Genomic DNA, 17,335 nt, shown 5'->3' with positions numbered 1-17,335 from the left:
TCTTTGTGTGTAGTTGGAAGCAGGGAGACTCGGAACACTTGACTTGAGATTATTTTCTTGGAAGTGGGTTGTGCTTTTCTTATAATAAAATAACCAGAAAGCTGTAAATCATGTTAAGCAAAAGTTATATGAAACGCACTTCCCCTCCAAGATCTGTTTGCAGACATAGGAGCATGGGAAACTGCCTTATACCAAGCCCAATCATTGGTCCATCTCACTCAGTATTGGCCTCACTGATTGGCGGAAGCTGTCCAGGGTTTCAAATAGGGTGTCTTTTCCAGCCCTACCTTGATATGCAGGGCGACTGAAGCTGGAACCCTCTGCATGCAAAGCAGAGGCTTTACCACTGAACTACAAACCTTCCCAAAGATCCAGACTCTGATGCAGTGGAGATTCATGCTGGCGGGTGGGGAGAATGATTTTTGTGATGCTACCTTTACTCTTGGGGATGTGGGTGGCGCTGTGAGTTAAACCACAGAGTGTAGGGCTTGCCGACCAGAAGGTCAGCAGTTTGAATCCCCGCGACGGGGTGAGCTCCCGTTGCTCGGTCCCAGCTCCTGCCAACCTAGCAGTTCAAAAATACATCAAAGTGCAAGTAGATAAATAGGTACCGCTCTGGCGGGAAGGTAAATGGTGTTTCTGTGTGCTGCTCTGGTTCACCAGAAGTGGCTTAGTCATGCTGGCCACATGACCCGGAAGCTGTACGCCAGCTCCCTCGGCCAATAAAGCGAGATGAGCGCCACAACCCCAGAGTCGGCCACGACTGGACCTAGTGGTCAGGGGTCGCTTCACCTTTACCTTACCTTCACCCTACAGGCTCCAGTGCCATTTCCCACACAGTTCCCCCCCCCCAATCCTCTGGAGAAGATTTTTAAGGGCTTTGGAAACCCAGTCCACATGTTCACTTGAATGCATGTAGGCAAGAAATGGGAAGCAAGAGCACAAATGCAGTACCCACTGTCAGTATGCCTGCGCATAGCAGCTCCACTTGAGGGAGATGGCTGTGACTCAGTGGCAGAGTACCTGATCTGCATGGACAAGGTTCCAGGTTCAATCCCCAGCGTCTCCAGGAAGGGATAGAAAAGACCACTACCTGAAACCACTGCCAGCCAAGGCTGAGCTAGATGGACCAATGGTCTGATAGGTGGCTTCCTATGTTCAGGCCTTGCTGCATTGAGAAAGATGGTCTGAAGAGAGGTTCTAAGCATGCTCATTCTAAGCACGCACGCCTGAACAAAGCTACTGGGAAGGGAGAATCAGTGAAGACTGCCTTACCTGCTTCTCCCCAGATGCCCCTGCTGGATTGGATCCCTTCTTTTTACAGGAAGGGACAGGCAGATGCCCCTAAGAAGCTCCCAATAAGGGTGTAGTTGACACATACCCATGTGTCGGCCATAGCATGTAAGGGAACAGCCTCTTAGTTAACAAGGGAACCTCCATGTGCTATCATAGCTAATCCATTTTTGGTAGGTATGTCCTCTGTGGGAATAACATTTCAGTGGCTGCCACCACCACATTTTGTGGCAGTGAATTCTGCATATTGCCTGTTGGACACAAGGCTCCCAGCAGAGGGACAGGGTCCTGGCAGTCTCAAATTTCAGAGGACAGACATAATTTGTGAACCTCATGAGTGAGTAGGTTTTTGTATTCTTTCAAAATCCTGCAAACCTGTTTGACCACATGCAGGTGGGGAATAAATATATCTCTCCCAGAGACCTTTCCAAAACCCTATTCCACCTTCATAAAAAAAAATACTATCTTTGCCCAGTCACTGTTGCATGTGCCAGTTAAATATGATGTGTGCCCTCTGTTCTCCCTTTTCAGAAGTGAACACCCCCTTGCCCAGCTGTATTGCCACTCAATCATGGAGCATCACCATTTTGATCAGTGCCTGATGATCCTGAATACCCCGGTAAATGATTTTCTTGTCATGTGTGCGCTGGAGGGAAACCTTGCCCAAATCACTTTTATTTTTAGTTTTGGATGGGTTCCCAGCATTATGCATTCTTAAGTATTTTTTATTCCTTTTTGGGACAAGAACGAAAAGGCAGCCCTTCTAAGAGCCACCAAGCTTTTCTTGATAAGCTTATATAAGCACCATTGCTCATGTCACTTTCAGTACCTATTGCCTTGGCATCAAAGAAAAAAGGGGTATTTCATGCTCATTAATCTAGTTAATATTTCTGCGGAGCGAGCACTGCTGTTATAGCATCAAGTTCTGTTGGAAGGTGCACAGAGTAATTCCAAGAGGGATGCCCATCAGATATTGCTTCCTCCAGTGGTACATACCCATGGGATGTTACTTCCTCTAATGGTCTTCAAAAAGTATTGCAAAACCAAAAAAACTCTTGAAGTTTAAACTTAGCCTGTGCATCACCCGAACAAATAAGCAAACATCTTTTAAATGGCAGTGTAAATCCTGCTCTTCAAGGTCTTTTATGTATATTTTCTTAGGTGTGTACTGTATATCCTAAATCTGAAACAAAAGAGCACTGCTAACTGCCTCATCCTGTGGTCTGCATTACACACTGTTCATTTATATCATCATCATCATCATATTATTATTATTATTATTATTATTATTATTATTATTATTATTATTACTACTACTACTACTACTACTCCTTCTGCTACTACCCTGCCCAATAGGCCACTGAATGTCCACTAGTATCTAGCAACACTTTGCAGGCTGCCAAGGGATCATATTGCCTGTTCTTTTTCATTTTAGGTGTGTGTTGTTTCTTGTAGATAAGAAACAAGGTTTTTTTGCAAAGCCAAGAAAATAGATTTCTCAATGAAGAACCATGTTTCTTTCTTAGAGTCTAATGGGGATCTCCTTCCATGTCACTTTCCCAGGGTAGGTTTGAAGGCACATGAGGCCTTCAGACACTGCAGCTGAGGAGGTCTGGCTCTGGTCAGCTGCCTGTATGGGACATCTTCTGGAAGCCACATGCATGCTACTTTGGGTTCCATGATGGGAAGAAAAGTGGGATATAAATCTTAGAAAAGCAATTAATTAATTAAAACCCTGGTGAGGTGGAGTTTTGGAGGGGGGGGGTAACCTTTCCATGTGCTACCTTGCTCGCAAGAAAATATAGTAGTGTGTCAAATCTACAGAACAAAAGAGAACAGGGCCCAGTTCTCATTGGTGCAAGACTTTTTAATGCAGCTCTATGTGTTTTAGAGTGGAGCAACTTGGGGGTTGGGGTTGGGGAAGTTTGCCATTTCTTAAAATCTGGACAACAAAATTGTGGAGACTGACAAATTAATGAAATGTTCTATGTGTAATCACAAACATTGGTGTGTTGTTGTTTCTTTTTGTGTGTGTGAAGGGCAACCAGATTCTCAGCGGCCTTTCTGTTGAGGAATACAAGGCTACCGTGAAAATGATCAAACAAGCTATTCTGGCCACAGATCTTGCATTGTACATTAAGTAAGTTGCTCTAGTGTTATTCCAAACAGCTGCTGTTCTTGGAAAAGTCACAGTTCACCTGTGGAACATTTTCTTTCTCTCTTTCTTTCCTTTAGATTATCCTTTTTAATGTAAAAGCATAGAATGTCTTTCTTTTAAGATCATTTATAAACAATAATTATCTTATAATGCTTTCAGGAGAAGAGGAGAGTTTTTTGACCTTCTGAGGAAGAAACAGTTTAACCTGGAAGACCCTTATCAAAAGGAGCTATTTTTGTAAGTGAGCAAATATAGTATCCAGCTTTTGTATGATTTTGTTGTGTTAGTCTAGGCCAGGTATCACAGAACTTTAGTTTCACTGAGTGTTTGGGTTGGGCTACAAGAGAACAGAAAGAACTTTCTTGATGAATGGTGGCGAGCAACTGGTTTCTAATGGTTATGTAAACCTTCCATGCAATTTCCAGACAGGGTAAAACAGCCTTGACAAAATACCATATTGTTCCTTTGCAATACAGGCATTGTTCTGAAGCACTGAACTGTTAAAAGTCAGTACTCCTAAGGTTATTTATTCTGCTTGAGAAAGGTCAGGCTAAAGTTGTAGTAGCTCTCCCTGCAATAATGGAGTCATCACCAGTGCCATGTAACCCTGCCTTGATGGGACTCCATGTAAAAGGAGGAAACAATTCTGCATGTGACCAAATTATGTGACATCTTTGCTCAGCTCACCTGATCAGTGTACAGTGAGTTCTGTAAACTTTTCAACTTGTTTTGCTGCTTGTTAATACGCAAGTGAATTGAAGAGCAGAGCCATTTATGGCCAAGCTGAATAAAAATTTGTCCAGCCTGCACCTGGCCACATGCAGAGGTTGTGTGAAATGCATAGATTTAGTTTCGAAACATTGATACAGTGGTACCTCGGGTTACAGATGCTTCAGGTTACAGACGCTTCAGGTTACAGACTCTGCTAAGCCAGAAATAGTACCTCAGGTTAAGAACTTTGCTTCAGGATGAGAACAGAAATCACACGGCGGTGGCATGGCAGCAGCGGGAGGCCCCATTAGCTAAAGTGGTATCTCAGGTTAATAACAGTTTCAGGTTAAGAATGGACCTCCAGAACGAATTAAGTTCTTAACCCGAGGTACCACTGTACTCCATAAAACTCCTTAAGGCCTTTGCATTCTTACTGAGACAGGGATTTAAAACAGCCCATCGTCAGCAGCACTGGGGTTATTTAGGAACTGGAAAGTGATTGGAATATCCTGTTCTAGTGATAAAGCCAAAACAAAGATTGGATTTTGGGTTGGCAATCCTAGTCTAGAATTACATCGGGGGGAAAGTATCTAATGATATTTATTAATAGTTACCTCAGGTGTTGAATTATGAATGGTATGTAAAAAAAAAAAAATCTTTAAAATCCCAAGAGGGAGACATCAGCATGTTTGTGGGAACCTCAAGGTTTGCAGAAGTAGAAAAATCTAACCCCCCACCAAACCAGAATAGGGCAATGGTGACTGGGCAAGTTCAGTGGCCACAGAATGCTAAGTGTCTGTTGGCAAGGAGGAGGAATGGAATGGAGTATCTGATAAAAGGCTGGCTGGCTGGCTGGCTGGCTGGCTGGCTGGCTGGCTGGCTGGCTGGCTGGCTGGAACACTGAACAGGAATACTCCATATTACATTTTTAATAATAATAGTAATTCAAAGTCCTATTTGTTACTAGCTGATTTTAATTACTTGCAACAATGCTATGGTTCCTTTGCCATTTATGAAAAACAGATTGGGCTTTGTTTTAGCGTTTATTTTACATGATTTTGCATACCATACCCATTTTTATTTTGCTGCCAAGATGCAATGCTTTTTATAATGCATAAAATCTTGGCTTCGTGGTTTTTACAGGGCAATGCTGATGACTGCGTGTGATTTGTCAGCAATAACAAAGCCGTGGCCTGTTCAGCAACGGGTAAGTAACTGCCAAAGGCCTGTCCAAATCTACAAAAAGGCAGCCCACAGTCTCCTTGAGCATTTGTTCCCACCAAACTTCCTCCCGTTTTAACGCATTGCCTCTTGTATCAACTTAAAACAAAACAAAGATGAAATTTGTTATACCAAGGAAGATTGTCAGCCTCTTGTTTCTTGCACAAATATTGATTGCCAGTCGACTGAAAGCTTCAAAAGAAGGATTACTATGGGAAACCTGGCAAAGGAGTGATACCGTACAAACCAACATTGCAAAAGAGATTGCAAAAGAATCCTTGGAAAACTGGCATCCTTTGGGGGATGGGTATTGAATTCTGCATAAACCAGATGAGAATGTTAAGCAAGAAAGTTCTAAATATTTCATTGATTTCATTTGTTTTTTTATGAGTAGCTGAGCAATCTGAACCCCCTCACGCTGAACTGAACTGCCTCTTGCCAGCTGCCACCAACAGAGTGCCAACGTCCCCCTTATGTGTTTGAGGCCCTCTGACAGTACCCCTCTGGCAATACCCCTGCCTGCGAGGGACACTGGAAAAGGGGGCTTGATCCCAAGCTAGGCTTACCTCCAGTGTGTGACGGCATCAGAGTTGACTCACCCATTAGGCAGGGTGAATCAGTTGCCTCAGGTGGTGGAAGTTCAAGAAGTGAGACCCTGCCCACCCCACTGCTGCCTCCTCAGCCAGAATTCCCCCTATCTGAGTTTTGGTAAGAAGGGCGTGTTCCGACAGTGGTTGAAGTGGTGGGGTAGACAGGAGGCAGCACATTCCCATTCCATTTTAGGTGGTGAAACGGGCTGAGCTGCCAATCACTCTTCTAGTGTGGAGCTGGTGTAGAGATCAGGTTAAATTATTCTTGCCTCCCCTTCCACGGTTGGCAAGTGGTGAGGGTTTTGATTGCACTATTAATTATTGTATAAATTGTTACTTGAACTTGTATTTTTTGGAAGTGTATTTTTGATTTTTGGACACTGTTGATGTCTTTATTGGCCATTTCTGACAGAATAATTGCATATTTATTGCATCTGCTTATATATTAGTATTATAAAATACTGTGGAAACACACCCCGCAAAGTGACTGAGATCTTTGTATTTTAACTTGTAGATAGCTGAACTTGTAGCTACAGAATTCTTTGACCAAGGTGATAAGGAGAGAAAAGAACTCAATATAGAACCGACAGTAAGTAGAAGAACCATCTTTAAACAACATGGTGGTTGTTGTTTTTTTACAGAAAATTCATTTTAGATGGTTTTTTTACACATGAAGTATCAAAATTTACACCTCCTCTATCATCTGAAAATCATATTCACTTAGGCCTGTATCCAATGAACTAATCTCATTAGTACAAGACTTCAGCCTGTGCAATCCACCCACCAACATGTGAATTGGGTGAACCCTCAGTAAAACTTTTGGGGAACACACATGGGGAGTCGACATGGGGGGGGGGGAGTCCTTGCACTAACAGGATGACTTTCTGGGATACAACCCCTGTATTATCTACCAAATATAGCTGAGTAGATAATGTTTTTCACAAAGAAGTAAGCATTTTCTGCTAATAGTATGGGAAGTAGCATTGATGGAGAAGCAAAGTATTTTGCAGCCATTTCCATCTACATACTTACAGTTGCATCTGCTTTCTCTCTGTCTAGAGGTCTGTTCGTGTGACCTGGAAGTGATCATTTCAAGCTCAGAGGTCCCACTTTCAGTGTTATTCTGAACTGTTGTATCCTCACAAGAAACTTAGGAGGCAGATTGTTGCAATTCCCATTTTACAGATAGAAGAACTGAAGCTGAGAGAAAGTAACTTTCCTAAGGCTACTTAGGGAAACTTGGGCTGAGATGGGATTTGAACCCAGGACAACCTCTTTGAGGCCAGCACTGACTATAATGATGGCTTATTAGCATGCCCTGTGATGTATGTATGTTTGTTTGTTTGTTTGTTGAATTTTTATATCACACACACACATATATATATATGCAGTGTACCAATTACAAAACATCGTTGAATTGAGCCACATTTTGGCAAGTGGTCTTGCTTCATTCAAAGTGAACTTCCTTTGATTTTTCAGGATTTAATGAACCGTGAAAAGAAAAACAAAATCCCCAGCATGCAAGTTGGATTCATTGATGCCATCTGCTTGCAGCTCTATGAGGTACCATACATGGAGCGGCCTGTACAATGAGAGTGTTTGCGTCATCTGCCAACGTTGTCTTCAAAACTGCGCTTTCTCTTCAAAAGCATTCTATGCAGATCTGGCTGTGGGAAGTGGGGTTGCACAATCAAGTTTCACATCCTTTAATGGGACTTCTTTGGCTTTCCTACAAAGGAAAGACTGCCGAGCAAGGACCCTTACACCATAAAATAATCAAGCAAGATCTCTGAAATATTGTAGTGGGATTTCTCTCTATTTACTGCTCATGGGTCTGTTCGTACGATTTTGCCTGAAGTGGGTGGGTATCCGAAATTTGACCGAAGAACCTTATGTTCTTTTATTTCAGGGATGATGAATCTTTGGTCCTCCAGGTGATATTGGGGGTACAACTCCCATCATGCATGACTATTGGCTATGCTGGCCGATGGGAACTGGAGTCCAACAACCCAGGCGTGACACAGGTTCCCAAATCTGTGGATATATCCTTGAAAGGCGCAGTTCCTGTGTAGGAATGCAGGCCATGGGATAAGCCTGGCTTGCTTCCTGCAGACCGTTTGAGGCAGCCTTTGGCATGCAGAGAGGGGGGATCTGCCTTTCTCCAGATCCACTGCCATTTGTGGACTGCACCTCTCAGCCAGGAGCATGCTGGGAATCTGCTTCTTGGATGTTTTCTGTGTGTTCAGTTCCCAGTATATTCTGTGAAACTGCTAAACTCTAAGGAAGAGAAACCCCCCTTCCCCTTTCTTAGGTTTTGATGGGTCTGATTTGCTTTTCCATTTGCAGGCGATGACACACGTCTCAGAAGCCTGCTATCCTTTGCTGGAGGGCTGCAGAAAGAACAGGCAGAAATGGCAGGCATTAGCTGAACAGCAAGAAACCAACCTGATCAATGGAGAAAGCAATCAGCCCAAACGGAACTGAGATAGCACTTCCTTAGGAATGCTGGTTTACAAAGAAGCTATTTATATATAGTGATTTGGAGATACTTAAATGTTTTGCTAGACACTGTACGAAATAGGTGTATAATTTGCCACTGCTGTATTTTAAAAGAACAAGGAGACATATATTTTTGCACAGCATTCGGAAGCGTAACATAAACGTTTTTGTGTATGATGTATCATAGTTGTATATTTCCAATATTCCGTTTATTTGAGGGAGAACGAGATCTGCACTTAGCAGGTCCAGTTTGCTCTGCTCAGCTTTGTAAGATGGTACAGAAGAGGAGAGTTTCTAGGACTGCTGTTCTCAGTTGTACATAGTTGTTTAGTTTCAGTCAATGGCCAGTACTTTAAAACGATTACCACATTTAGCACCTTTTTCATCCTTTTGTGTTGTCTGTTTCTGTAAGTGTAAATAATGAGAGCGCAGTTTTGCCTTTGGGAGCCTGAGAAACATGGAGGAGCTTAGTGGTCAGTGTTCACTATGGGAGCTGCTGAATCCAATATCTCTTTATTCCAAAGAAAGTCAGGGCTTGAAGCACAGTATCTTGAGAGAATATATTGTGTCTGTGCCTTTTCCTGTTGTGAGAGTTCTTCACCTTAAATGAACTTGAGCTGTTAATTACCCAGCAGTCCCAGGCTGCTGGTAAAGATCTATAGATGGAACTGTCTGACATTTCTTAAAGCATTGTAGCTCAAAAGTGCAGTTGTCTGAAGAAGACATCAAAGTCAAGAGAAATGGGGAATGGAGACAGATGGAAGAGAGACTGTGTAGATATTGGGGCTACTTTCAATGAGATGGGATCATTCCACAGCAAACAAGCTTCAATGCCATCCTGCCTACTGAAATCGTGGAATGGGGAATGGCCTGAAGCTGGCAGCGCTGTGAGTGAGTGAAGAAAACTAGGCCCGGCCCAGAACTTGAGAATTGCTCTGGATATTGTAAAACTGAATCAAATTAAAGAGATCAGAGCTGAGAAATAGCCAAGGCTACTTAAAAACAACTGCTCATAATTGCAAAGAGGTTTTTATGAGTGAATTTTGGAAAGAAGAATGCTTTTGGTTTTTCATAAGACCATTTGACTTGGAACAAGCATAACCGCAGAGTATTGAAGCAGAAAGCAGAAATGGAAACAGCTGAGAATACTTCAGGGAGCTTACAACGATAACTTTAAAGAAGTCAACGAGTATTAGTTCGACGTAGACAAAACAAATCTTAAAATACCATCTCACTGCCTGCAACCAATAATGTTACCATGTCAAAAATGAGATTTTTGTCTGGTAGTGTTTATTTGTGGATACAACTTTAGCCGAACCCAGATGTTTGTAAAGATGATTTTCACATGTGTAATACTTTTTAAGGACAAACTAGCAGCAAGCAAGCACACCTATCAAATACGTTGCATTGATTTTTGCGCAGTTATCTGAAAAGTTGCACTTTTGGGATTGGGGTTTGTCAGAGAGGGTACAACTGCCATCACAGCTCTCAAAGTAGGAACAAGGCTTTCTGCCAAAGGATCCAGAACATTCCTCAACATCCCAAATGATTAGGATCTGCTTTTACCTCTATTTTAGGAATAGCTGGGAGAGCCACTAACCTGTGTGTTGTTTGACTGCAATCTGAAAACGCAGGCCCAAAACCACTTCCATCTGTCCCACGAAAGGGACTGTTGGCCTCACAACTGGGGCTTTCAAATGCAGTCAAAAGAGGTCAAGAAATCTGACAATGGAAACAGGTTTCTCCATTGTTAGATTTTTGCCACTTCTTTTTTTTTATGAACTGGGAGATACTCTTCAGTTGTGTGGTATTCATGGTAATTTTAGGACATGGAGCATGTGTATATGCTCACACAGGTACAAAAATGTGCCACATACTGAAGCTGTAATGTTTGTTCATGAAAAGTATTATCTGGCCGACTTCATATATTTTCCATATCCAAGAACTAAAGGCCTGCTGCATGTTCAGAAGGAACATGTGTTCCAGTCCTTCTGTAATTGTGCCACTTTTCCATGGGATATATTATGTGGCCGACCATATATAAAAAACCCAACTCCCTGTGTATAGACAACTGGCACATCAGGAGGGAGAGTAGGCCGAAAATGTTCTCCTTGACATGCTAGATTTTCCATGTGCAGGGGGTTTTATATTTTTTAATGGGAGTGCTTTCAAACATTCAGCCTCGAACACTCCAGGAAGGGCTGAATTTTCTGCTTTGTCTCATGCTGTTTCTGTACATTTGAATTGTACGTAAGGCAGGTTCAACTACTCCACCAAAACAGTTGCCATTTAAGGCAGTAACCTTAGGATATGAAGTACCAGCAAAGCAGACTCAACATCCTCGTTCAACATTATTCCCAGAGGATTAATCAATTGCAATCTTTTGACCACTGTGTATAGCTTGTGCGTATAAGGAGATGAAGACCACATTCAGCCTCCTTTCCTCAAGACTAGATCATCCACACATCATCATGGAGATCAATCTGCTTTTCCAGAGCACAATAAGTACAGGACAGACGCAAGCACAATACATTGTTTCAAAGTGGGCTGCATTGTTGATTAGACATATTGAAAAATTCGCTTTGCCTGGTCACCCAAAGGCCAGGAGCAGAAATCACACAAGCAAATAAGTGGTATTCCCTGTCTCTGTTTTCTTAGTCTGCAAATGTCACATTAATAATTATATTATTTTCTGTATTGTTTTTGACATTTATATACCATTGCAGCGTGTTGAAATTAATTACATAATTAATCATGTAGGTTTTGGCCCTGGCAGATAGCAAGATGAATAACTTAGGTTTTAGTGGAAGGCAGACTGAAGTGGAACGGAAACAGTACTGATTGTAATGAGCCCAGGATGGGATGGAAATTTCTGTTTCCTTCCATCACTTCTGTTGAAAGTGCCAGATTACTCAGGTCAAGCAAAACACACTTGGCAACTCAGTGTGAAGATGATAAGAAAAACAGGAGCAACCTATATGGCAGAGATCTTACCAATGGCTGTAGCATCATAGAAGTGTATATGCATTGGTAAGCTGGTGGAAAGAAACCTATGTGGAGTATTGTGTGTTTTTTAAAAAGCATTACTCTAAAATAATTTGTAGTAATTTGGTATATAAACCAACAGTCATATGAATGCAACCACGCAAACAATAAAATATCATGATAGGCTTACCAATACGATATCACTAATGATGCAAACAACATCCATCAATATAAAGGCCTAGTTTCCATGCGTGTGGACTTTTAGTAGTTCACCTGAATCTTTTCTTACTGAGGATCATGTCTCACATAGAGAGGGGGGAAAGCTTGATAGAGCTGGATGACTGAATATCTAGCAGCAGATTGTAGTTTTATTGCTGGCAGGAATCTGAACCGAATTCACTTTTGTGCAGGGTAGAGTTAATATTTTCAATTGGGCTGTGTGTATGCAGCCATGTGCAATAAAAACAAACAAACCTGAAATGTTAGTTTTAAGTGTGGGTGGTCAAGACGTGCCTTTCTGCAAATTAGCAAGTTGGCTGAAGTCGGCGAGTGTGTTGCAGCATTTAGTGGATGCAACGTTTTATAGCTATGAGTTGGTTCAGCAAAAGACTTCCTTTCTGCTTTGTCTCGATAACCACTGAAAAAATGATATGCACACTCACACATGCACAGACAATAAAAATAATAAGAATCCACATGCTTGACCTTTTTAATAACTGCCTGTTTGTACTGTTCATGATCAATATAATCTCATCAGCCCTCAGTGCCCAGGAGCACTTTGAAGTTAAGTAGGTCGTCCCATGCTGCTGGCAGATCAGTGCAGAGAGAGGACGGCTGAATAGCAGTGCACATTTCCCCAGAGTGGAAGATTTTAATATTGCCTGATGGCTTTATTTGATATAGCAGTCAATGCTTTTATATTCAAGCTTAGTTACTCTTTGTTTCATATGTTACACATGTCCCTTCTGAACTACCATGTCAAATACAGTCCTCTAAAATGGGTCTGTCTCTCTCTCTCTCTGATAGATTTGCATGGAGAATTCCCTGTACAGTGGTACCTTGGAAGTCGAACGGAATCCATTCTGGAAGTCCGTTTGACTTCCAAAACTTTCAGAAACCAAGGCACAGCTTCCGATTGGCTGCAGGAAGCTTCTGCAGCCAATTGGAAGCCACAGAAGTCTTGTCAGATGTTCAGGTTCCAAAGAACGTTTAAAAACCGGAACAATCACTTCTGGTCTTCGATTGTTTGAGAGCCAAAACGTTCGACTCCCAAGACGCTTGAAAACCAAGGTACACCAGTACAGTGGTACCTCAGGATGCGAATGGGATCCGTTCCGGAGCCCTGTTCGCATACTGAAGCGAACACAACGCGCGACTGCGCGTGCCGCGATTCACCGCTTCCGCACATGTGCGTGATGTCATTTTGACTATCTGTGCATGCACGGGCGGCGAAATCAGGAAGTAACATGTTCCGTTACTTCCGTGTCACCACAGAGCGCAACCTGAAAGCGCTCAACCTGAAGCAACTTCAGCCCGAGGTATGACTGTACTAAATTGTTATGAAAATAATTTGCACTGCAATCCTATACATACCTACTCAGAAGTTAGCCTCAGTGAATTCAATAGGACTTATCCTCAGGTAATAACAATACTTTTATTATTTGTACCCTGCCCATCTGTCTGGGTGGCCCCAGCTGCTCTGGGTGACTTCTAGCTGATAAAAAACATAATAAAGCTTCAGACATTAAAACTTCCCTTTACAGGGCTGCCTTCAGATGTCTCCTAAAAATTGTATAGTTATTTCTCTCCTTGCCATCTGATAGGAGGGCATTTCACAGGGTGGGTGCCACTACCGTGAAGGCCCTCTGCCTGGTTCCCTGTAACCTCACTTCTGGCAGTGAGGGAACAACCAGAAGGCCCTCAGAGCTGGACCTCTGTGTCCAGGCTACACAATGTGGGTGGAGACATTTCTTCAGATATACAGGGCCAAGGCCATTTAAGTAAGTGTGTATTGGTTTGTATTCTTAACTGGGTAATCCTGGACACATGTTGGCACTTAGTTTATATAATGAGAGTGGTTAAAGAACAGTAAGTGGATATTTTCCTATCTACAACAGCTCTTCATGGAAATAAATTCCCACAGTGCTGATATAAGTATTGCTTTTCATCTACTTAACAATCTTGGTAATCCTAATGATCACTAACATGGATTAGGTACTACACCACTGTTTAAATATTGTTCTGAAGAGTGGTAAGAGGGCTTTGATCCCCCTGATCCTGTGCTCAACAACATTGTTCAGGCTTTGCAGGGTAACAATTCCCAATTAAGTTATTCTGTGAGTGTTCCTCACAGTTATGGAAAACAGTTTATATGTAACCACAGATGATGCAGAATGGATATATTGACTTTAGAGGTCCATTGATGCATGCCCATAGTATTTGTTCCTGTGCATAGCATTAGAGCACATGTATATGTTGGTATAAATGGATCTTAAATCTATTTCTGGTTCTGAAAAGCTGCCATTGAGTCAGGGATAATTTGTCCCGAAGGACAAATGGTGAAGAAAGATTAAAATAATTTAATTAGATGTTGGTCTCAAAATTCTATAGAATCTCGTCACTCTGTGTACTGTAAGCTTAGTTTTTAAATGACTTGCAAAGAAAGCAGAAATCACTTGGAAATGTAATATGTTCATACCTAAGAAATGTGTTGATATTTTAAGAACTGAACTCAAAGGCAAAATTGGCATTCTGTAAGCTTTTGTTGACAGGGAGGAACTGATTGCACATCTAGATTTGTGAGGTGTAGATATGTATATGAAACTGTGGGTAGGGATGATCCCAAAGACAATACCCAATGTTCTGGGTATGTTCCAGACAGGCACTAGTGTTCCATTGTGAACGTAACCATTTCCTTATGGGTGTTTACTGCCAAAGAGTAGTACTCCTCAAAATGATGGGCACTCAAGCGAAAGCCATCGTGCTTCAGTGCATAGTCCCTATGCACATAAACCTTTTTGATTTCTCAGGAGTCGAAAACACTTAATAACGTACTGTACAACTTAAATTTGCAGTGATTTTTTGTAAAAAAAAAATTGAATATGTGATGGTTCTTTTACAGATGCGAATGAGGATGGGGAGAAATTCATTCAGTTTGCATTTTAATTCATGTAATTTGTATTTCCCAAACCACATGCATACTTCTCCAAATTTTCTGAAACTTCTCTAGACCAAAAAAAAGCATTAAAATTGTGTTTTTAAGGAAAGCTGTGTTTAAAAATGCATATGTTGCTGAAAATAATCTGCAATAATGCATTATATCAGAGAAAATTGCTTGGAAAAATATGTACAAAATGTATATATTAGGAGAAATTTGCATTAAAAATGTCTAAATCTTCACTTATAGAATTAAAAAAAGAATTATAAAATAGCAAACTGCTGCAAAAATCAAGTGAACTGAATTTAAGATTGGAAAAGTGAGGGAAACCAAAATTGACAGGTTCACCCATCATGACATGCAAGTAATTATTTGATCTTGCAGTCATCTAATGATGGCCACGCATTTGTAGAAAGGGCCTTAAAATTAAAGTCATGACTTTGCTGCCATTTCCAAAGTGTATGCTTTAGGTTAGAGCTGCGTGTTGAGGCTTTAAACATTGAAAGATGTTATCAGAATTATTTTGATACTAGACTTGATGCACACTGATACAGAATATGGTCATCAGAAAGTTGATGTGAAAACTTTCCTTAAAAGAGGTCTGTTGTATGAGTCCCATGGCTTAAAAATAACTGTTAGAAAGCAATTCAGCTGAATAGCTGGATCCAATTAACTGAATACAATAAGCTATTTTATTTGATGGCATAAGGTTTGTCGCATTTCTTGCTTGTACATAAGGTCTTACGATTCCCATTACAAACTCTGGACCAAATCCTTGACTGCAGTAAAATTCACCCAACTGTTTTGATATAGTCACTCTGCCCTTCCACTCCTCCAGTGGAATTGTAAACGAAATTAGAATTTAACTTCTCTGTAGATACACAGGACACAGACCATGTAAGTGTTTCTTAAGAATGTAGTGAAAACACTGTACATAGTTTTGAAATATATTACTTTTATAGTTTAACTCTGTAGACATTCCTAACACGTTGTCACTCGGTGTGTTGATAATCTTCTGCCTTTTTGAAACATTTGAACAAATATATATAGTTTCTGAGCACAGTATTTTTGTACTAGGCCAAGTCATGGATTATGTATTTGGTGTTTTCTTCTAAAGTCATATTTAACTCTGGAGGGGTCCTGGGTCCTTCGTTCTGTTATCTTAGAGTCACAAACACTCTTTATTTAAACCAGTTAAGAGACTTATCCCTTCCCCACCCCCACAAAATGTACTATACAGTCTGGGAGAGAAAATACACATTTAAGTAACTTACTCTCCAACTGCTACTCCAGTAACTTTTTGCTTTTTATTGTACCATTTTCCATGCTTTCTACAATAAATGCAAGAAGAGAACTTTTTCACTTGGGTCATTGTAAACACTCAAAATGCAACTTCCATTTATTGGCCATCTTTCATCTAATGGCATACAGTTGACCTAGAATGTGTCCTACTTATCGTCTGGTTTATCTTTGGGTGTGTAAAATCCTAGATAAGTAGAAGTTCAGACAATTAGTACAGAGGGTATTTCAAGTTCCTGGCAAGGAGAGAGTAACTTCACTTTTTTGGAAACTGGAGTACCAAGTTTTAAATGGCAGGTACTTGACTATATTGAAGGTTACACTGATTATTGCTGAATAGTGGGTAATCTTGGTACAGTACTTTGTTTCACAATAGCCTCTTGTTAAGTGAGAAATGCTTGCAGGGTGTTTCTTAAAAGTTGGTGACCACGAGGGGGCACTAAAGCTGCATCTACAAGTACAAAGCTCGTTTACAGATGACATCTGCAAGGTTTGCAATTACAAGTTTATGAGTAGAAATCTAGACAAGCAAATTCAAATTCCATGCCCACCAAAACAAAACAAAAATCGAACACATATATAAAACAAAATCAAGTGACTTAACGAGACAGAGAAAAATGCTCCACTTTAAAATTTGTTGAGTTGCAGGAGCATCAATAAGTAGAGGGTGGCGCTGTGGGTTAAACCACAGAACCTAGGGCTTGCCAATCAGAAGGTCGGTGGTTCGAATCCGCACGACGGGGTGAGCTCGGTCCCTGCTCCTGCCAACCTAGCAGTTCGAAAGCACGTCAAAGGGCAAGTAGATAATAGGTACTGGTCTGGCGGAAAGGTAAACTGTGTTTCCATGTACTTCTCTGGTTCGTCAGAAGCGGTTTAGTCATGCTGGCCACATGACCTGGAAGCTGTACGCTGGCTCCCTTAGCCAGTAAAGCAAGATGAGCGCCGCGACCCCAGAGTCGTCCGCGACTGGACCTAGTGGTCAGGGGTCCCTTTATCTTTACCTTTTACCCTGCACTTTGCTCAGAGCTCTGGTCCCCCCACCCCACAACTCAAATCAAGCTCAGGGAAAGAAATGATTTTTGCATGTTTGCAGCAGCTATGCACAGAGCTGATTGGCTGAAACTGGTTATGTCACTGACCTATGAAAAATAGGGATGATAGGCCTAAATATCCCTGATCTAAGGATGGGGAATCTCTCTATCTGACCCATGAGATTCTTCCTCAGGCCTCCCCCATCGCTAGCCCTGCTTTCCACCGTCAAATGTGTTTGTCTGACTGGAACTTCCATCAAAACCTTTTTCCTAGGGTTTCCATTTGCTTCCAGTGCCCTTTCTTGTTACCACCTCCCAAATATGTAACACTTCGTTGCAGGTCCCACTTGCAGATGATAAATAAATTTAGATATAAGAAAGTACAGAATTC

The 17,335-nt window shown here is 41.4% G+C and overlaps 1 protein-coding gene across 10 annotated transcripts in view; it reads left to right on the top strand.

Annotated features, from left to right (window-relative positions):
- PDE5A (phosphodiesterase 5A) overlaps positions 1–15,968 on the top strand; it is an 86,358-nt gene extending 70,390 nt beyond the window's left edge. For all 10 annotated transcript variants that reach the window (XM_081924918.1, XM_081924915.1, XM_081924913.1 and 7 more), the window contains exons 15-21: positions 1,825–1,912; positions 3,333–3,433; positions 3,611–3,688; positions 5,306–5,369; positions 6,488–6,562; positions 7,453–7,536; positions 8,320–15,968. In XM_081924918.1, the coding sequence (XP_081781044.1) occupies positions 1,825–1,912; positions 3,333–3,433; positions 3,611–3,688; positions 5,306–5,369; positions 6,488–6,562; positions 7,453–7,536; positions 8,320–8,457 (628 nt within the window). In that variant the 3' untranslated portion in view covers positions 8,458–15,968. The remainder of the gene's footprint in view (positions 1–1,824; positions 1,913–3,332; positions 3,434–3,610; positions 3,689–5,305; positions 5,370–6,487; positions 6,563–7,452; positions 7,537–8,319) is intronic.
- The last annotated feature ends 1,367 nt before the right edge of the window (positions 15,969–17,335 follow it).

The sequence above is a fragment of the Podarcis melisellensis genome (genome assembly GCF_964234715.1).
Source record: "Podarcis melisellensis genome assembly, chromosome: 9".
In the NCBI taxonomy this organism is placed as follows: Eukaryota; Metazoa; Chordata; class Lepidosauria; order Squamata; family Lacertidae; genus Podarcis; species Podarcis melisellensis.
Note: the sequence above shows the minus strand (reverse complement) of the source record. Positions and strands in the feature narration are given on the sequence as shown.